The 23,139-nt window shown below is 37.9% G+C and overlaps 1 protein-coding gene across 1 annotated transcript in view; it reads right to left on the bottom strand.

Moving 5' to 3' along the window:
- Ush2a (usherin) overlaps positions 1–23,139 on the bottom strand; it is a 635,341-nt gene that overhangs the window by 108,431 nt on the left and 503,771 nt on the right. Inside the window, exons 55-57 of the mRNA XM_042681986.1 lie at positions 11,245–11,352; positions 4,523–4,706; positions 3,327–3,484 (exon numbers count right to left, since the gene is read on the bottom strand). Coding sequence (XP_042537920.1) covers positions 3,327–3,484; positions 4,523–4,706; positions 11,245–11,352 — 450 coding nt within the window. The remainder of the gene's footprint in view (positions 1–3,326; positions 3,485–4,522; positions 4,707–11,244; positions 11,353–23,139) is intronic.

The following is a 23,139-nucleotide window of genomic DNA, read 5'->3' as shown; positions in this document are numbered from 1 at the left end:
ATAAAACAAAATGCATATAAAATATCAATTAGTCAGCCACTCTTTTTGCTTGGATAGTCAAGAGAAATTAGTTAAATTTATATTTTCAGAGAATTATAGAATTGTTTGATTGAGATTGTTTTTGCTTAGTGTGTGTCTTATTCATGGTTACTAAACTTGGTGGCATATGAAAGTTATATGGGAACTTCCAAGTAGTCTAGATTACACCAGGTATGGTGGCTTATGACTATGATATTAGCTACTCAGGAGGTTGAGATTCAGAAGATCAAGGTTCAAAGCCATGCTGGGTAGAAAAATTGGTTGAAATTCCATCTCCAAAATAACCAAGAAAAAGTCTGCTGGAGGTCTGGTTCAAGTGTAGATTGCCAGTCAAACAAACACAAGACTCAGAGTTCAAAAGCAAATATAACCAATGAGGAGGAAAAATATCTAGAATTTGATTTTTATTCCATTCCAGTAGAATTTGTTTTTGTTCAAGCTTTCTAGGTGATCCCAATATTTGAATTTGGGAAACTATGGTAATGGCTTATTTGGCCCATTATTCAGCTCTGTCAATGATTTAATCATGTTGGAAAGCCAGGGAATATAAAAAATATTTAGAAAACTGATTGTGAATGCATTAACTCTCTCCACTTAGAATAAGTTTTTTTCTATCTGCTTAAAATATATATTTGTGAGTATTTGGGAACAGAAAAATAATGTCTTTCATGATCTAAATCAAAACACAGCATGAGGTACTTTCCAATAAAATCAACTGTAGATTATATACAAGTCAGTATCATCTAGTTATTTATTGAGTTTGAAATACTTTTAGGCACCAGGTAAAAGTTTAAGACTTTAATCTTTCCATACATTACAGTTTACTGTAATGGATTTATGCAGCGGAGACTAAGAGATTGACAGGTCCGGATATTATAGATGTAGTAACCATTGCTTAAATGGCCAGAGTAAGTATGTAAGCTTTTATGTATTTTTTTTCCTCAGTCTAGATTGGAAAAAAAATGTCTGCTAAGATTGAGGCAGGCCAGAGTGAATGCTATATTCTACAGGCAAATGTTATATGTTATTGCACAAGAATATGTTTCTTTCTTCTTTTTTTTCTTCTTTTTTTTTTAATTGTGAAAATATGGTACAGAGGAGTTACAATTACATGGGAAAGATAGTGAGTACATTTCTTATCAAGCATTGTTGCCTCCTCCTTTGTTTCCTCTTCCCATCCCTTCCACCCCGCCTCCCCCTGCCAAAGTTGTAAAATTCATTTTTCGACATAACGACTTGTATATCTCATTGTTGCAATGGGTTCACCTGTATCCCAATATAAATGATTTTGTCCCCTTCCCCTCCACAAATACATCAAATACAGTGAAAGCAGGGGTTATATCGTGGGGGAGGGACATACAAAGCAACAAAGAAAATCTTATAAATGTGTTAGAAACAATCGCATGAAACAAAAAACATTTGAATACTTATCTTGGGGTTCATTTCACCTAACATCAACTTATCTGACCTTTTCTGCTTGTCCCATACATATACTAGTTATTGCAAATAAAGTAAACCATGGGATCTATGTTTCTTTGGGCCTGGCTTACTTCACTTAATAGAATTTTTTCCCCAGTCTTTCCATTTCCTAACAAATGGGGCAATGTCATTCTTTCTGATGGAGGCATAGAATTCCATTGTGTATATATACCACATTTTCTTGATCCACTCATCTACTGAGGAGCATCTGGGTTGGTTCCATATCTTAGCTATGGTAAATAATGCTGTAATAAACATAATTGTGCTGGTAGCTTTAGTAGGGTTTTGTTTGTTATCATTTGGGTAAATGCCTAAAAGTGGGATTGCTGGATCCTAGGGGAGCTCTATGTGGAGTCTTTCTTCTATTCTATTATTTTCTCTTTTTCTTTTCCCCTTCTTTTTGTGATGGTAATGTGACTTTAACTCACTGGTGCTTTGCCATTTGAGCATCTCCAATTCTGGTCTTTTGCTGGTTAGTTGGAGCTAAGTGTTTAACAGACTTTTCTGCCTGGGCTGGCTTTGAATGGCAGTTTTCAGATCTCAGCCTCCTGAACAGCTAGAATTATAGGCATGAACCACCAGTGCTCACAAAGATATCTTTCTTTCTTTCTTTCTTTCTCTTCCTTCCTTCTTTCTTTCTCTTCCTTCCTTCCTTCCTTCCTTGCTTTTTTCTTTCTTTTCTTTCTTTCCTTCCTCTCTCTCTTCTCTCTTGCTTTCTCTCTTTTTTCTCCCTTCCTTCCTTCCTTCATTCCTTCCTTCCTTCCTTCCTTCCTTTCTTTTTTTTTTTTTTTTTGGGGTCCGGTCGTGGGACCTGAACTCTGGGCCTGGGCACTGTCTCTCAGCTCTTCAGCTCAAGGCTAGTGCTCTACCACTTAAGCCACAGCACCACTTCCAGCTTTTTCTGCTTATGTGGTGCTGAGGAATTGAACTCATGGCCTCATGCATGCGAGGTAAGCAATCTACCACTGAGCCACCTTCCCAGCCCCAAAGATACTTTTCTTAATGGAAATATCTGCACTGAACAGAAACCTATGATGTTGAATGCAAAGAAAAAAATGACAAAATGCTGAGAAATTTGAAAGAGCCCTTGAAAAATTTAGTAACAGCACACTACAGTAAACAGCTTTAACTTGTGATTCCCTGCTGTTTTGGCCATGTGACTATGATTACAGGCATACACCACAAGCCACAAGGATCAGCTTGCAATCTGAACCTTACTCAAGAATGATACTTATATGAAAATCACAAATAATGTACTAAACCACCCTAGCGTTTCCAGCTCTGTAGCTGGAAAAGGAGCATTCAGCACTACAACTGGTGATAACTCTAGGTTGCATAGCAAGACTGGGGTTTTGTTTCCCCAAATTCCCCTTCACTTATGTAACATGTAAGAAACAATACTGTGCTAATGATCCAATCTAAAGAATCCTGCAGAACTGAACATCCAAGGTAATCCCAACCCATATGACTTGCTTTGAGTCACGCAAGTCTCAGTGCAAAGACATCTGTGGTCCGACACACTTGAAAAAGGTAGTGCCTTCATGGCAGCATATATATCTACTTCTCAACATGAATAGATGTCTGTGATGTATGTACGAAAGCATTTATAGACTTGTGAGGGTGCTTTGGGGTTCTTGTTTTACTCATATTTATCTAGGTGAAGGAGTATGCCTTTCTGATTTAGTACAGTCCCATTCTGAACCATATCTCCAATTCAGTTCCTTTAAACTGAGAAAGAAGGAGAGAGGGAAGGTAAGGGAGGAAAGAGAGAGAGAGAGACAGAGGTAGAGACACAGAGTTTTTCTTACCTGGTAAGGTCCATGCAACAAATATGGAATAAGGTCCAAGTACTGTGATATTATATGGAGGGGGTATTTCTTCTGGGGTCCATGTTGGCATTTGGACAATGTATTCATCGCTAGAGCTGCTGCCGCCTCCAGTTTTGGCTTCCAGCTTGTACATGTACCTAAAGAAGGATGGAATTGCTGTTCATGAGAACTGACCAATATCTGCTGTCCATTCCGTCCATTCTTTCTCGCAAATCTGTGGACAAATAGTAAATTCTGTGTTCCCTGCTCTGAAACTACATCATATACTTGGAAGTTGTCCTAGCACTCCAGTACTCTCTCCACACCATCACCGTCTCTGTCAGTCCCAATTTCATTTTTAAATTCTCTACTTAAAAATTTCATGAGAGTTTTCTAGAAGATGTCAGAAATGTCTTGGAGTGTGCTGGTGGATTGTGGAAAAGTCATATCAATCTTCCCTGTTTTCAAATGGGATGAAGTTGAGGGTAATATAGTTAGAGGAATAGATTTATTTTTTATTTTTTATTTTTTTTGTTGGTCGTGGGGCATGAACTCTGGGCCTGAGTGCTGCTCCTCAGCTCTTCAGCGCAAGGCAAGCACTCTACCACTTGAGCCACAGTGCCACTATTGGCTTTTTCTGCTTATGTGGTGCTGAGGAATTGAACCCAGGGCCTCATGCATGCAAGGCAAGCACTCTACCACTGAGCCATCTTCCTAGCCCCAGGAATGGATTTTTTTAAAGAGTTGACCAGGTACTCTCTACAGCAGAATTAAACTGTGATCCATCCTTTGCTGTGAAATATCTGTTGATGTAAGGTACATTAGTGTATGCTGAGAAATGAATGGAAATGGATTGCAAGCAATTTTTTTTCAAACAGTGCTACAGTCTACACTACAAATAGTAGCAAGTAGAAAAAAGGAGGGAAAAAGTAGTTGACATAAACAACAAATAAGGGAGCACAAATCTTTATCTTTTATTGCTAATTTAGGAATGCATGCTTGAGGAGATAATCTGATCATTTTAAGCCTTGTGTACATTTAAGATGCTCATGCTTAGCCAGGAGCTGGTGGGATCATGCTTATAATCCTAGCTACTCAGGAGGCTGAAATCTGAGGATCCCAGTTCAAAGCCAACCTGCACAGGAACATCCACAAGACTCATCTCCAATTAACCACCAAAACTTTTATTCAGTTACCTGCTGTTGGGCTCTAGGTTTGTGTCAGTAAACATCTGTTCTTCCCTGCCTCCCAGGAAAAGTACACTTCCATTACGACTCAGTTGGTATTGAGAGATGAGGCCATTGGGTTTTTCTGGAGGACTCCAATATAGTTCCACTGCCGTAGAATTGATTATAACATGGTGCGGTGTCATCCACACACCTGGAAGAAAGGACATGCTGGTGTTTTATGGGAAGGCAAAAATAAATACCTTATCAAAAGTGGCATCATTGTTTCACAAACTGCCATGTGCTTTTCTGCTGATTGAAAAAAAAACACCTCATCGTGAACCACAAAATATATTATATTTGCTTTGTAGATGAAATACATAATTGAGTTCAAATACATTTTTCTTATGGTTTTATTTCATTTTCGAATTATAAGCTAATAGTGGTAGGAAAATTCTCCATCTGGCCACTACTTTGAGTGTAGTTTCATCAGGGCCTGAGAGCTATTCCAGGCACTCTAAACTTTGATCCTATTGATGAAGACTACATTAAAAACAAATCTTGGTGTAGCCTGAGTTACACAATTCGACAAATAACAATAATACCCTTTCCTTCTCACATCCTGTGCTGTGCATTTTTTTTTTGTCTCTGGCTGGATACTCCTTCTGGCCTCCTTGACTGATACCTCTTCCCTTCCTGAATTTTAGAATAATGTAATGGTTTCAGGGATCTGGGATCTCTTCACCCCTCACCCCCCTGATCTTCTCCTCTTCTTTGCTTCTCATCTCTGTTCTCTAGCACTTACGTCCCAGAATCTCTTTACTTTAGTCTGAATATTTAAATATAATTTATATGTTGAAGACTCCCATGTGCCTATTCTTTAAACTGATATTCATTCCCCAGGGATTCATCTGCATACTGGATATCTCCATTAGAATAACCTCTTCCCAACCACAACCTTAACGGACTCCAAAGAGAACTCTTAGTTTCCTCTCTACTTCCTGTGTACCTCGTAAAAGTGTCCATCTGTTTATTTTATTGGGTAAAAACACATGCAATCATCCTTGATAGTTTTGCTTTCTCCTTTTCTCTCTTCTACATCATCAAGCATTGCAAATTCTTACCTGGTTCTTTAGAACTGCCACCCCTTTGGTTCAAAATCGCAGCTCTGTTTCATGGAATGCTGTCATAGCCTTTACACTATGTTTTGAATCTTAAGTCTTGTCTCTTCCATTGGAATTTTACAAAAGTGGATCTGTAAACCAGTGTACTCTTGACAAACTATATAACCCCTTTGAATGTATTCATGAAACCCAATCCCCACATTTTTCTAGCTCTGCCCTACCACTGGCACCAGTCTCTGTCATTTATGAACCTGCAGTCCAATCAGACACCAGAGTCATTTTAGTTCTTTCTTCCCTCTGTTGTAACTTTACTCCCTGTATTTGGAACATTTTTGCTCTTGAACCCAAGATATTCTGATAATTCAGTTTCTGGTGTCAATTTCACTCTATCCACAAAGCCTTATTCAACTGTCTTTATCTAAACCCTTTCCAAATGAATTACAGCTCAGTTCCTGTCTGTCACATACATTTTCTTCTTTTCCTCTTAATAGTCATATCATCATCATCATCTTAACATTTATCTCATATATTATTCTTGCTATGACTGAGTAGTTTACTCCTTTCTTCTTTGCTGGAAGGAGCTAGGATTTTCTGGAGGTGAATAATATTAAATATGCCCTTTTGGGAATGGGATCTCAGATGCTGGCAAGGATGCAACCCAGAGGAACTCTATTACACCATTGGTGGGAATGTAAGCTTGTTTAGCCATTCTAGAAAGCAGTATGGAGATTCCTCCCAAAACTAAATGTGGAGCTACCTTACGACAGCAATTCCACTCCTGGGCATTTATCCAATAGAACACAAACAATGTTACAGTAAAGCCGCCAGCATAGCCATGTTCATTGTAGTATTAGTTGGCACAGCGAAGGTATAGAATCAGCCCAGATGCCCCTCTCTGGACAAATGGGTTGAGAAAATGTGGTATATACACATTGTTCTTTCCATTAGAAAGAACAATATTGCATCATTCATAAGGAATGGAATTATAGGAATTAGGAATAATTATATTAAGTGAAGTAAATCAGGCCTGGAGAGGCAAAGGTCACATATTTTCCCTCACATGTGGTAGCTAGAATGAGCCTATAAACCTATAAGTAAACACAGTTGGGTAGTATGCAAACGGCCACAAATGTATTAACTCAAATGTTAAATTCAAGAGAGAACTCAAATAATTTAATTCCTTAGGAAAGCAAAGTTAAAACTCAACAAAGTAAGCTCTGGGAAACGGCTGCTTGCAAAAGGGGGTTGGAGCCAAGGGGGAATGGATGAATGAAGATAAGAAGGGAGCAGAGGGGAAATGTAGTCAAAAATTATGTATGTGTGTGTGTGTGTGTGTGTGTGTGTGTATGTGTGTATATGTATTGCACAATTTAAAAAAGTAAGGGAAGGGGTGGGTTGGGGTGTGGGTGAGAATTGTTGAAAAGGCTGATACTCGGTTCAGATGTATTGTGTTCATAAACTGCTTTGTTAAATGGCAACTTTTTGCGCCACCTACCTAAAGATAATTAATAAGAATAAAATTAGAATAGGGACTATAAGAAAAATGAAATAATTTATTAGAAGCCAACAATCTAGTTTGGCGGATCAAGACATATTTAGAAGGATCTGAAATGAAGGTAGTGGTTAAAGAAATAAAAATGAAGAATGTTTTAATCTTTAAGATTTAAAACAGACAAGATTTTTATGGGGAATTACATACAGATAGCACTCTAAAGAAAAAGGAAACAATAAGGCTATCAGGTCTAGGGCCTAAGTGATAGGTAGGTAGATGGTGGTGCTTGCAAGGAGATACCAAGAAAGGTAAATTGAGAAATAGGGTAGGCTGAGAGAGATTATGTAAATTTGAAGTTACAAGGTTAGAATATTTGACAAGCATAGATAAATAAATAAATATTTGGTAGGCAACTAGACACACACACACGACTATCACCCATGAGTGTTATCTTGGTAGAAACGTTATCATTTGTTAGCTCTGAATGTTCATCAGGAGATGAAGCAACTACTCAAGAACTGCAAAAGATACTGTTGCATTAAGTGCAGGATCCAGGAAATGTCCATGGAGAATCAATACTTAAACAATGGTCAGGGAAGAAGAATCCAGAACATTCTGAAATGTGAGCAGACTAGCTGTTTTTGCCTTTTCCTCTTTATTGATGCTAGATTATGAAAGCATATCTGAAATTTTATCTGATTTAACTCTAAAATAACGTAGATCTTACATCTCCCCTGGGAGGTCAATTGTTCTAATAAAAGAGAATAATAATGCAATTCAATTCAAGTTCTCCCTACTGCTTCTGACTAAAGGTACATAGCTTTTGTTGGTGGTGGTCTGGGGCTTGAATTCTGGGCTTGGGTACTATCCCTCAGCTTGTCCGCTCAAAGCAAGATCTCTACTGCTTGAGCCACAGTGCCACGTCTCATTTTCTAATGGTTTATTGGAGTTAAGAGTTTCATAGACTTTCCTACTGGGGCTGGCTTTGAACCGTGATCCTCAGATCTCAGCCTCCTGAGTATCTAGGACTACAGGCATGAGCCACCAGTGCCTGGCCAAAAGGCACATAGTTTTCTGTGGGGATAAAATTACACAGAACTATATTCAGCTTATCATGATGTTATAATGTGTATTAATTATTTTTTAGGTTGAAAATGAGGAAAGGCTCAGGGTGGATATGAACATATGCTTCTTTTTCTCTCCATATGCACTTCAGACTCTCATTTCCTATACCTGCAAACTATGTTTGATTTACTCAAAATTGGACATTTTTGTAACACCAGGTTAGCGATTTAGAAGGATATGTTTGTTTGTGCATTGCAGTGAAACAACAGATGATTTGTTCCCTTCTAACTCCCGAGTTAAGCATTCATACTGCATTTATTTCCTATACAGGTTGTACACAAATGGCACTTAAGTAGTCAGACAATGGATCTTATATCCATGTTTCTTCTGCAGAGAAAAATTCACTTGACTTATAATATCTCTGCAAAGTTATTTGTGTCAAATGAATGGTGTATAATGTTCAAAATTTGAGGAAAACATTTCTCTTATCATACTCCCTTGAACTATTGAAAGCTGTAATTTTGAAGTCATAAAAAGCTGAACCCTTTCAAGAAATTTTATGAGAAGAAATGAAAAAGTAGATGCCTACTTAAAAATTATGTTTTTTTATTATCTTTAATTAGTTGTACAAGGGGTTTCTATTCAACAAAAGATTCCTATTTTAAAAAGAATTTAAATTCATGAATTTGGAGATTAAACTGGAATAAGAGGTCTGTTATTTTTATCAGGCTTGAGTTTCAGCCAAAACTGGTTGATAGAACCTTTAGAAATTATCCATTATCATCTAAGTATCCATTTGATAGTTTACCTTTCCAAAAAATCCACTGCTGGTTTCTTCCTTTCAAAGGAACACTAAGCTTTTTGACATGAAACATTCTTTATATAGAAAACATCATTAGTGAATTCCTGGTGAGGAGCCATATGCCCCATATGTGGAATTTTCCATTTTATTCCCCATTTACTGGTAGGAAGTTCAGGTCTAATATTCTGAGGTACCACAATATTTTCATTAGCAGAGCAATGGACCAGTGGTTCACCAAGCTACTATGATAATGAATGGTGCATTTCTATGTGAGAATCTTGCTGGTGCCTCAGTTTCTCCACAAGGGAAAACAGATAATAAAAAGTAACCGATAAATAGTTGATCCCTAATACAAGCTATTTTGCCTTTTTTTTCTTTCCCCCAAATAAATGATGCCACCAACCCATACGTACCTCATTTTCATCAGTTGAGTGTATTTCCAAAATGCATTTGTCTACATACTTATTTATTTAGTATAAGAAATGAATGTTACTTTCTGTATGTGTTTATGTGTTTTGAGACATAAAATATACTAATACAACTTCCTCTTTATCTGAACAGTTCATCTCAGTCTTTAAAGCTAATGCATAGAATTTCACAACACTGGAATTCATTAGTAATTACCATATTCACGGATGTTTAAGTTGCCCTCAACATTCCAACATTTTGCCATGAAGCAAGTACACAGATAAAAAAATTAAAATAATATCAATTCAATCAACATCCAGTTACATTTCCCCTTACGAATGTAGCATAGTCTCTGACCTCTATCACGAAAATGAATTCAGTGTCATGAAGAATGAAACATTTGAATTTAGTAGAGATTGCTAATTTGCCTACTTTCCATCCCCTCAGACTCTGCTTGACTGTACAGTTTAACGACTGTTTATTTGTCAAAGTTCTTATCCTTTGGGACCTATCAGATTTTACTTGGTCCATCAAACCTTTCTTGACATCTATGGCAGATTATAATCTCTCCTTCATCAGATTATCCTGCAAAATCTGCTCATCTTTTTTAAAATTTTTAAGTTTAAAAAATTATTTCAATGTAGTAGTACAAAGAGGTTTCGATTTAACATGTTCATGTGTACAATGCATCTTGATCAGTTATAACTCCCATAATCCTCCCCTCCCACCTGCCTCATCCCATGCCCAAGGTTCATTTGCACATGTACGTTGAGTCTTATCACTGTATTTGCGCTGCTGTTCCTTTCTTCATTCATCTGTCCCCTTCTCTGAGCCCCATTGCTTGCTTTCAGATATGTTTCAGCTTCTTGGTACGCATTTAATAAAATGAGCCTGTTGATTGTTCAAAGGGCTTACACTATGAAAACTTAACACTCCGTATACCATATTTCTATCAGAAAAAACTAGTATTATACATTTTCAGGGAAAGAGACCTCGAAAAGAAATGATGCTGAGTGAAGTGAATCAGGCTCAGAGAGACAAGAGGCATATGTTCTCTTGCCGGTGCACATTGGGTCTAAAATAAAAGCATAATAAAAGCATATACATGGCCGTATTATTATTTCCTTTAACATATTATGCTACCAGCATTCCTATTTGATTGCAAGCTATTTTTATTTTATTTTATTTTTGTTGGTTTGGGGGCTTGAACACTCGGCCTGGGCACTGTCCCTGAGCTCTTTAGCTCAAAGCTCGCTTGAGCCACAGTGCCACATCACTCAGGAGGCTGAGATAAGTGTCTTACAGACTTTTCTGGCCAGGCTGGCTTTTAACTGTGATCCTCAGATCTCGGCCTCCTGAGTAGCTAGGATTACAGGCATGAGCCACTGGCTCCCAGCAAAAACATTTTTTGTTTTGATACTGAGGTTTGAACTCAGAATCTTTCACTTACTAGGCAAGTGCTTTGCCCTGTGAACCAGGTCCATGGCTCCAATTAAAATTCTTGAAGGTGACATATATCTTATTCAATTTCAGTAGGGAGCATGGTGTCATGTGTATATTAGGGGGGCTAGAAATACTGATTTAGTTTTAGTTTTGAGGGTCTTTATGTCCAAGTATATAATCATCTTTTCCATAGAAAAATAAACCTAAAAGGCCTAAAGAATAAAAAAAAATTTACCTTTGGGGGAGTGGGGTGCATACAGCTGAAAGAAAGCTGAAGAATGAAAACCTAGAGCATTATTTATTTAGCCCTGGTCAAGTTTATTCCTCTTTCCTTATTTGTTATCAAAGAGTTTATAGAGTTCACCTTAAAATGACATATGAAAATTCTTTCCTCATATCATGGCTATTTTTCCATTACCTTCAGGGGCTGCCTGCAGTGTCTGACCTAGAAAAGGCTCACTGGAAGCGCATCCAGCAGATGTACACGCTGTAAGTGTGAAGCTGTAGTTGGTGTATGGCTGGAGACCTAGAAAAAAGCAAGAAAAAAAGGAGTGCATCTTGAGAGGATTATTTATGGCCAATTAAGCACCAGAAGTAACATTCAGGGTTGTAGATATGATATGTAAAAGGAGTTAAGATCCCTCCTTAAAACATATCTGCGTGCATGCCAGGCAAGTACTCTATCTAGATTCTTTGACCCCCTAAAACCTTTTCATGAAGATATGAATTTCCGCAGTCGTTAAATATTGATATAAATGTCATTGATTGCCGGTAAAAAGTAGATTCTCAGCCAAAGAAGAGACTTTAACATTCCTACAATCCATCCATCCTTCTCCTGATTTTCCTCTACAGGATGTCCCAGAGGACTTGTACTGCTTATGTGATTGAAGCACTTTACCTCCCAAAGAGCTCACTTCGTCTTTAAAGAGCGCCCAGCATCTCCTTATTTTGTTTAAAAGTCTTTCCTTATATCGTGGTTTAAAAAAAATAGCTTTCTATCACTTCCACCCATGGGGATATATAGAGCAAATCTAATTTCTTTTCCACATGACAGTTCTTCAAATATTTGTAGGCAGTTACAAAATCCCCCTTGAGTTTTCTCCTCTCCAAACTCCCCACCCCAGGTTCTGAAGCTGCTTCTCAGGTGCGTTTGAGTTTAAGAAGCGAGACTCACGGTTTTCTAGCCCCAAACTGTATTTCAGTTCATCCAACTGCCAACCGACACTTTGTAAACTTCGTACTTTCTTACCAGTTGTGCTCACTGCGTGGCATTTCACACTGTTTTTTATTTTCTGTATTTGATGGATTTGTCCTTACACATAGATTAAAGATAAACTCGTTGAGCAGAATGGAGTTGGTTTACTTTGTTTTTGTTTAGAATATGATGTGATGTGGCATGGGCATTGCTTAATAACATCTCAGGGAGAAAGGAATGGCTTAATCCATTTACCACAGAAGTTGTAGATGGCCATATTTCAACACTCTGTGACTGGTGACCTTGGACGAGTTACCTCTTTGCCTTGGTCTACTGATCTGTAAAATGGGGAATCACTATAGCATGTAGCTTATATGAGAAGATGAAATGAAATAACCAGAGTAGTATTTTATATTAGTAGAAGCAACATTAAGACTCAGCAGCGTTCAACAAAGAATGTATTGGAACTTACAAGATCTTCCTTTCATTCTTGGGAAAGTTGTTTCTTGAATTTATTTAAGAAATGGTTTTTAGTTGATCTGTCAAACTATTGAGTGAAATTACAGCACTCACCTAATAACTTTTATGTGTAATTTAAAAATAAAATTCTAAAAGCAGTGTCACATATTTGTTCTTATGGTAGAATGATTCTTCTTTTCAACATGTTCACTTGACATCTTGCCACTTTACAACTTTTGCTTAAATGCTTCATTTCAGAAGATTTTGACCACATCATCTAACTAATACACCTAGCCTTTTAAAATCTCTTTAAATATTTTTCTTCTTTCATAGTCTTCAATATTTTCTATTTTGCTATGTGCTTTTTAAAATTTATTATCTTCTCTTCCATGTTGTAATCTCAGGATTTTGTTTTACCTACCACTGTTGTTTGGGTAAGGTGACTATCATAAAATAGATACCTATTAAATGAACCAAAAAAAAAAGAGATCCAATTCACTTAGAATGGGAGCTGGTGTCTGGTGCCTCCTCTGAAGCAATAATGTTCTGATGCTGGAGCTGCTCCAGCTTTTAGCTTCAAGGCCCTTTGTGTTTCCTTATCAATTTAGTGATAAGATGCAGGTACTTATTTGATTATAATCTTCCATTTTGTTGCTATGGGGGATTTACATAATTTTGATATTTACTTGATTTATGGAGGAGGAATTGGACTAAAGATCTAAGCCCTACCCAAGTCATAAATGTTTGATAAAAGCTTATAGGAAAATGCTAAGATTATAAAATATAGAGCTCCAAAGGGAAGGGAAGGGAATTTCCAACGATGAAAGTTAGAGGTTGCAGTGGCTACGACTTGACATAGCCTAAAAACATTCTCTTTTTATTCCAGTGGAGGGAAAAGGGGGTCTGGACCATTGGAACACCATTCGATCAGAATTCTGGCTTCCTCTATTGGTCTTTGAGTGTAGGGATGATACTTTTGAATGATTTTTTTCCCTAGATGTCTTTACCAGTGTGAAGTCATCACCAGTGTGGCTTGACAGACAGCCTCTATCCCAATGAGCTGGAGAGTCCTTTCTCTTTTTTAATTTCTATTTGTTGGTCATGGGGTTCAAACTTAGGACCTGAGTGCTGTTCCTGAGCTCTTTCACTCAGGCCTATCGCTCTACCACTTTGAGCCACAGCTCCACTTCAGTCATCTGGTCGTTAATTGGAGATAAGAGTCCCAGGGACTTTCCTTCTTGGGCTGTCTTTGAACCTCAAGCCTCAGATCTCAGCCTTGTGAGTAGCTAGGATTACAGGCATGAGCCAGGGGGACCCAGCTTTGGAGATTCTGTATGTTGTATAATGATAACAATCAATGCTCAATAATAATCATCATCAATGAAATTTGTCAACAATAAATATGTCCTAATTTTTGTCTAAATGCAATTTTGTCTAGATGCAATTATGGTGGGAAAATGTGACGATATTTCTAGGTAGTTTATCCCCCAAACTGTTTTCTGGAGTATTTTGACAAGAACAACGACTTTACTTCTGTTCCTAATTGTGTGTTCTGTATGGCCTAGTTCCTAGTTTTAGACATGCCACAGTCTTTAAGAAATGGTGCTAGGAAAACTGGGTATTAATATGGGGAAGATTGAAACTTGACTCTTCTCTCTCATTTTTTGAAAAGTCAATTTAACATGGATCACAGCCTAATACAAGACTCAAAACTCTGAAATAATAAGAAAAAAGCAAAAGGGAAATCCTGTATGGCATTGGTATAGACTTTTTTTTGTTGGTCATGGGGCTTGAACTCTGGGCCTGAGTGCTGTCCCTCAGCTCATCTGCTCAAGGCTAGCATTTTAGTGCTTGAGCCACAGCACCACCTCTGGTTTTCTGGTGGTTTATTGGAGATAAGAATTTCACAGACTTTCCTGCCCAGGCTGACTTTGAACCCTGGTCCTCAGATATCTGCCTCCTGAGTAGCTAGGATTATAGGTGAGAGCCACCAGTGCCTAGCTTAGGCATTTTTTTTTTTTGATATCACACCAAGACAGAGGAAACAAGGCAAAAGCACATATAGACAGCAATGTAACAAACCAAAATTCAAAGGAAACAATGAACAGAGTGAAGAGATAACCTATAGAATGGAGGAGAATATTCATCTAACAGCATATTAATCTCCAAAATATATAAGGATCTTAAAATGGTTAACAACAAAAATAAGTAATCTAATTTAAATAACTGGACAAATGGTCTGAACAAAGACATCTCCAAGGAACTGTTAATTCAATGTTTAGGAGGCTGAGTCAGGAAGATTATAAGTTTGGGAATCATAGTGAGATCCTACCCAAACACTCTATCTCTTTTTCTCTCTCTTTCTCTCTCTCTTTCTTTCTTTTCTTCTTTCTTTCTTTCTTTCTCTTCTCCTTTCTTTCTTTCTCTTCTTTCTTTCTTTCTTTCTTTCTTTCTTCCTTTCTTTTCCTTCCTTCCTTCCTTCCTTCCTTCCTTCCTTCCTTCCTTCCTTCCTTCCTTCCTTCCTTCCTTTCTCTTTCTTTCTTTCTTTCTTTCTTTCTTTCTTTCTTTCTTTCTTTCTTTCTTTCTTTCTTTCTTTCTTTCTTTCTTTCTTTCTTTCTTTCTTTCTTTCTTTCTTTCTTTCTTTCTTTCTTTCTTCCTTTCTTCCTTTCTTTCCCTGTCTCTCACTGTCTCTTTCTCTCTGTCTTTCTCTCTATCTTTGTCTCTTTCTCTGTCTCTCACTGTCTCTCTCTCTCTCTCTCTAACACACATACACACACTAAACCAAAGAAAAAAGAAGAGAAGGAGGAGGTGAAGAGGTGAAGGAGGAAGAGGATGAAAAGGGAAGGAGGAAGTAAAGAAGAAATATGTGCAAATATGATGAAACAATATGAAAAAAACACTGTGTTGACAGTTATCAAATCAAAACTACTAGACAGCAGCATCTCCCCTTAGAGTGGCTATTATACAATTTTTTTCCTAAATAAATACTGGTGAGGATGTGGAGAAAAACGAACTTCCATACATTGTTGATGGGAATGTAAATCAGCAAAATCATTATGAAGCACAGAATGAAGGTTCCTAAAAAAATCTAAGATCAGGAGGAATATCAATACCAAATTTCAAACTCTACTACAAAGCCATAGTAATCAAAACAGCTTGGTACTGGCACAAGAACAGACCTCAGGACCAATGGAATAAATTTGAAAACCCAGAAATGAACACACAGACCCATAGCCATCTAATCTTTGATAAGGGAGCCAAAAAAAATAGAATGGAAGAAAGACAGCCTCTTCAGTAAATGGTGATGGTAAAATTGGTTAACTACTTGTAGAAAACTAAAGCTAGATCCTTATATATCACCCTGTACCAGAATCAACTCCAAATGGATCAAAGACCTCGGAGTCAAAGCAGACACTCTGAAAACATTACAGGATGGAATAGGAGAAACCCTAGGTCTCCTTGGCACAGGCTGAAATTTTCTTAATAAAGACCCAGAAACACAACAAATCAAAGAAAAGTTGGACAAATGGGATTGCATGAAATTGCAGAGCTTCTGCATGGCAAAGGACATAGCTAGCAAGATCAATAGAAAGCCCACAGATTGGGAGAAGATCTTCACTAGCCATACAACGGACAAGGGTCTCATATCTACAATATACCTGGAACTCAAAAAATTAAATCCCCCAACAACAAATCCTCAAAGAAACAACTGTCCAATAAATAAGTGGGCTAAAGACTTAAAGAGAAACTTCTCTGAAGAAAAAGAAGGATGGCCAATAGACACATGAAGAAATGCTCAACCTCTCTAGCCATAAAAGAAATGCAAATCAAAACAACATTGAGATACCACCTCACTCCAGTTAGAATGGCTATAATCAAGAACTCTAATAACAACAGATGCTGGAGGGGATGTGGACAGAAGGAAACCTTACTGCATTGTTAGTGGGAGTGTAAACTTGTTCAGCCACTTTGGAAAGCAGTATGACGGTTCCTCAAAAGACTCCACATAGAGCTCCCCTATGACCCAGCAATCCCACTTTTGGGCATTTACTCAAACATTCACAAACAAGACCACACTAAGCTACCAGCACAACTATGTTTATTGCAGCATTATTTACTTTAGCTAAGATATGGAAGCAACCCAGATGCCCTTCAGTAGATGAATGGATCAAGAAAATGTGGTATATGGGCTGGGAAGGTGGCTCAGTGGTAGAGCGCATGCCTTGCATGCCTGAGGCCCTGGGTTCGATTCCTCAGCACCACATAAGCAAAAAGAAAAAGCCGGAAGTGGCGCTGTGGCTCATGGTAGAGTGCTAGCCTTGAGCTGAAGAGCTGAGGGACAGCGCCCAGGCCCAGAGTTCAGGCCCCACAACCGGACCCAAAAATAAAAAAAGAAAAAAAAAAAGAAAATGTGGTATATATACACAATGGAATTCTATGCCTCCATCAGAAAGAATGACATTGCCCCATTTGTTAGGAAATGGAAAAAATTGGAAAAAATTATATTAATTGAAGTAAGCTAGGCCCAAAGAAACATAGATCCCACAGTTTCCCTTATTTGCAATTACTAGTATATGTCTGAGACAAGCAGAAGTGGTCAGATAAGTTGATGTTAGGTGAAATGAACCCCAAGATAAAGATTCAAATGTTTTTACTTTCTTGCCATTGTTTTTAACACATTTATAAGACTATTTCTTTGTTGCTTTGTATGTCCCTCCCCCAAGGTATAACCCCTGTTTTCACTGTATTTGATGTTGGTATACTTTGTGGAGGAGAAGGGAAAAAACAAATTGTTTAAATAGGGATACAGGTGGACCCATTCCAACAATGAGATGTACAGGACATTATGTTGAAAAATGAACTTTACAACTTTGGCTGGGGGTGGGGATGGGGGGTGGGAGGGATGGAAAGGGGGAAGTGGGGTGGGGGTGGGGGGAAGATGGGAAGGTATGGGAACAGGAAACAAAGGAGGAGGCTACAATGCTTGATAAGAAATGTACTCATTATCTTGCTATGTAATTGTAACCCCTCTGTATGGTATTTTCACAAGAAAAAAATTAAAAATATAAAACTAAAATCAAGTTGATGACCATAGTGTCCAGCTATTTGTGTGTGTGTGTGTGTGTGTGTGTGTGTGTGTGTGTCTGTAGGAGATATCTATACTTGTGTGTTTATAGAAACACTATTCATGATAGTCAAGATATGAAATCAGCCTTAGTGTCCATTGATAAGTGAATGGATACTGAAAATGTTTTTTAGCTATAAAGAAGAACCCAAACCCTGTTATTTGCTGGAAAGAGATGGATAGAACCTAGGATATTATGCTCTGGTAATATGTTAAATAACCCAGGCATAGAAAGAGAATGTATGTTTATTCTCTTACATGGAGGTTAAGACAAACATTGTTGGGATTACTAGAGGTTGAGCAGGTGATAGGAAGAAGAGGGATAAAAGAATCTGAATTTGATCGATACACATGATAGGTATGTATTAAAATATCACATGGCACCTCAATGATATATATATATATATATATATATATATACATGCTAATAAAACATAAAGTAACAGAATACGATGGTCTCAAAATTCAGAAAGTATAACAAAGGTCTTGTGCTATTTGCAGGAGCTTTGTGTTAAAATAGAGCCAATGAGCAAGTGAGAAAAAGAGAGGAGGCTAGATGCTGAACGGGGGAAGGATGGGAGATACATTCTTCTTCTCTGTTGGCAGCTTTGAACTGAAAATGTGATATTATTCAATCAATGGAAACTTAGATGGAGGGTTAGAACTTTTGCTTGAAGAGTCAGGAGTTCCTTTTTCAGCATACAGAGCTTTAGAATGGCACAGAGCTCAGGAAAAGAACATGTACCCTGGAAACATCATTTGGGAGATTAACGTCAACAGCTGTTTATCTTTTTACTTTCATGGGTCAGAAATGCCTGTTTTTTTCTCTGAAGAAGAAAGAAGGATGGCCAATAGACACATGAAGAAATGTTCAACATCCCTAGCCATAAAAGAAATGCAAATCAAAACAACATTGAGATATCACCTCACTCCAGTTAGAATGGCAAAAATCAAGAACTCTAACAACAACAGATGCTGGAGGGGATGTGGACAGAAAGGAACCTTACTTCATTGTTGGTGGGAATGTAAACTTGTTCAACCACTTTGGAAAGCAGTATGGAGGTTCCTCAAAAGACTTCACATAGAACTCCCCTATGACCCAGCAATCCCACTTTTGGGCATTTACCCAATGTTTACAAACAAGACCACACTAAAGCTACCAGCACAACTATGTTTATTGCAGCATTATTTACCATAGCTAAGATATGGAACCAACCCACATGCCCCTCAGTAGATGAGTGGATCAAGAAAATGTGGTATATATACACAATGGAATTCTATGCCTCCATCAGAAAGAATGACATTTCCCCATTTGTTAGGAAATGGAAAAACTTGGAAAAAATTATATTAAGTGAAGTAAGCCAGGCCCAAAGAAACATAGGTCCCATGGTTTCCCTTATTTGCAATATCTAGTATATGTATGAGTCAAGCGGAAAAGGTCAGATAATGTGATGTTAGGAAAACGAACCCTTAAATATGTATTTTAATGTTTTTTTTCTTTCATGCATGTGTTTCTAACGCATTTATAAGATTATTTCTTTGTTGCTTTGTATGTCCCTCCCCCACAGTATAACCCCTGCTTTCACTATATTTGATGTCAGTATAACTTGTGAAGGAGATGGGGACAAACAAGTCGTTTAAGGATTCAGGTGGACCTGTTGCAACAATGAGAAGTACAAAATGTCATGTCAAAAAGGAGCTTTACAATGTCGGTGTGTGGGGGGAGGGGGGGTATGATTGGTTGGGGGGGAGGGGGGAGGCTGGGAAGGGAGGTGAAGGGTAAACAAAGGAGGAGGCTGCAATGCTTGGTAAGAAATGTATGCATTATCCTGCCCATGTAATTGTAACCCCTCTGTACAGTATGTTCTCAAATAAAATAAAATAAAAAAAATAAAAAAAAAGAAATGCCTGTTTTTTTTAAGTAGACTGCTTAAAAAAGAAAGTGTTACAAATGTGTGTGATGTGTGATGTGTGTGATGTGTGTATGTGTATACACGCACACGTGCGTGCCAGTATGGGCTTGAACTCAGGCCTCACAATCTTCCTTAGTATTTTTGCTCAGGGCTAACATTCTACCATTTGAACCAATCTCCATTTCTAGATTTTTGCTGGTCAGTTGGAGACTAATTAGTTGGGGTTTTTCTGCCCAAGCTAGCTTTGAGCCATGATCTTCAGATCTCAGCCTCCTGAGTAGCCAGGATTATAGGCATGAGACACTGGTACCTGGTTTAAATAGTATTTTAATTGACAAATATTAATTGCATACTGCAATTTTATAGCTCTACCTAATTATACAGTATATTTAGTTGTATACTGTAAGTATGGTTGTAGCTGCATTTCCAATGAAAGAAATACTTTGAAAGACTTAGTTCAAACATGAAGTCAATACAAAAACTATAAAGAACAAAGAGAAAATAAAACTCAAGGTTGCTTTTGGTGGTTGCTCTATTTTTCCTTTTACTTCTCTTTTCATTGTACTGTACATGTTAAATGTACTTTATGAGAGTTACATTTATTTTCAAAGGAGTTAGTTACAAAGTCACATAAGTTACCTCTAGCTAAGTTTATTGAGTGCCTAACATTAGCAGGCTTTGTTCCACAGACAGGAACACAATCAATGAACGCCCACACCACTGCCTGATGCATGTAGTCCTTTTTCATATAAGAGATTACAGAGAGTTTGGGGATAATTGTGTATGATCACACAGATAAGTCAGGTACAAGACCTGGACTGAAACTGGTGCTGCTGGAGTAAAAAAGGTGACCCAGAATAATTGGGTCCAACTGCCTAGCTGAATAATATGTGATAACATCAGTAGCTCAAAGCCCAACGAAAGTTCTAGTAAGACAGATACAAATCCAAGTGTAATATATATTTGAATATTTTGCTTTGAACATTATTGCAAGTAACATGTTCTAATACCGTAGTAGTAGCACAGAGCTGTTAGAAGACCTGAATCTCAAAGTAAGCCAGCTTGCCTTCTAATCATTACCTACTTATTAACTATAGCCAGAGGCAAGTTTTCTGGCCTTCAAGTACCTCAGTATTTATATCTGTAAATGAGGGGCATAATAGTGTACACTGTTTAAACTAGGTCACAGATTAACCTTATGGAAAACAGCATTTAAATCCCTTATTTTATTTGTCTACATGTTTAGCTCTTATATTTTTCTTTTTTTCTTTTTTGCCAGTCCTGGGACTTGAACTTAGGGCCTGGGGGGGCTGTCCCTGAGCTTTTTTTACACAAGACTAGCCCTCTACAACTTGAGCCACAGTGCTATTTCCTGCTTTTTCTGGGGTGCTGAGGAATTGAACCCAGAGCTTCATGCATGTTAGGGGAGTACTCTACCACTGAGCTACCTTCCCAGCCCAAACTCTTATATTTCTCATATGAGTATCAGATCACCAATAGGCTGGGTTTCAATAATCTTCCAGCAAAGCAGCAGCTGCTATCAGGCGGGGAAGATTTACATGGACCGAATGACCTTTCATATAGACGACTCTGTAAAACTCAATAAGATCCACACATTTCAACTGGAATATGCTGTCGTTTTTAAGTAAGCCCCTATTGGTAGTCCTTAAAATGAGATATCTATGAACTATTAGCAACAGGCTGTGAAAAGGGCACCCCAATTGGAAACTACTCATGAATTGATCAGGATGAGAAGAGGGAAATAAAGGATGTCTCAAAGGAACCATTCTGACTGTAACTTAATCCTGAAGTCGAAGAGTAAAAGGAGAAAAGAAAACATCATTCAAGGGCTCAGGATCGAATTAGACAAGTAGGAAATAGCAGTTGTAGGGTAGAGAAAGGCAAACGCATGGAGAAGAGCCAAGCATTTAACATTTCAGTACAGTGAAGATAACTGTGGCTGCAAATTACCTGAATTTCCCTACAGGGAATCATGTTCTCTTTTAAAGGAAAGAAGCATAATATAACCAAACACATTACAATTACACTTCAAGAGTAAATGTGTGTTAAAAAGGCATGAGGAAAAAGTCTGCCTATGGTCCATAAAAATATGATTTGGCAAACGCAACCCATGACTGTATAAGTTACATTTCATGCTCTCTATGAAGAACAGCTTGCTTCTAATTTTTAATCTCCAGATAAATTGCCAGCAAAAGGCACTTTGTCCATTATAATTTCAGACAGCAAGTGCTATTTCAAAGCATTCAGTCAATGATTCTACCCCATCACGTTATTTTAAAAAAATACAATGAAGTCCTAAAGAACATGAAATTTAAGAGGTTTGTCACTGGGGACTAAGTTAGAGTTTTTGCTATACTCCTATATAGTAAGGTGACTACAGAAAATGTAATGTCCTGTATATTTCAAAAAAGTGAGCCAGGTGCCAGTGACTCATCCTTGAAATCCTATCAACTCAACTCAAAAGCCTCATATTTGAAGATGGTAGGAAATGTCCTAGGCAGGAAATGTCCCTGAGATTTTTTTTTTATCTCTAATTAACCACCAAAAAGTCAGAAGTGGAGATGCGACTTAACTGGTTGAGCAATAGCCTTGAGCAAAGCCAAAGATAGAACCATAAGCTTGTGTGTGTGTGTGTATACACACACACACACACACACACACTCACACACTCACACACACACACTCACACACTCACACACACAAAAGGATTTGGTAAATTTTTACAATACAATGATAAGTATTTGAGGAGACATCTGTTTACCTTCACTTGAAACTCTTACAATATGTACATATATTTGAAATATCACATAGTATTCAGATTTTATGTGACAATTAAAAAAGTGTAACCCCCTGAATTCTTTGGACATTCTATTTATTTATTTATTTCGGTTGTAGGGTTTGAATTCTTGGCCTAGGCGCTGTCCTTCAGCAATTCAGCTCAAAGCTAGTGCTCTACCACATCTGGTTTTCTTGTGGTTTATTGGAGATAAGAATCTCATCTGTCTGGGATGGCTTTGAACTGTGCTCCTCAGATCTCAGCCTCCTTAGTAGCTAGGATTACAGGCATGAGCCTCTGGCGCCGGCTCCCTGAGTTCTTTGATAGGCCTGGTTAGTGATCAGTTCTACTATGAGAGGTCCCAGTTACTTCACAAAGTTTTCTTTAGGTCCTCTGCTGTAATATTGACATTATCTTTGGCCCTTACTTGTCGTTGACCTCACTAATTAGTGCCCTTCAGAGCATCTTTTCTCACGGATATTACCAGAAACTTGTAGCATCCACCTGCAATCTTGTCTGTGATGTACAGAGCAAGGACTGGTATCTGCTGTAACTTACCTGATTACAAGTGACAATCTAGATTCTCAAAGCTGACACACGAAGGCATCGTGGAATTGCTTCAGAGAAATCTGTGATACATCTTAAATTATGGCACGCTTTTATATCATCTGGCTAAAAACTATTTCTGTAGTTGCCATGCTAAGTATAGTCCTCAGCTTTTGGATGGGACCATCCATTCCCAGAGATATCTGATTCTATTCAGCCCATTCTATTGAGTCCTTCCATGAACAGCCATTTCCTCTATTGGTGCTTTATGACTTCGG

This window comes from Dipodomys spectabilis, unplaced genomic scaffold (genome assembly GCF_019054845.1).
Source record: "Dipodomys spectabilis isolate Male_0828 unplaced genomic scaffold, ASM1905484v1 ptg000069l, whole genome shotgun sequence".
Classification (NCBI taxonomy): Eukaryota; Metazoa; Chordata; class Mammalia; order Rodentia; family Heteromyidae; genus Dipodomys; species Dipodomys spectabilis.
This window is presented reverse-complemented; position numbering and strand designations above follow the sequence as displayed.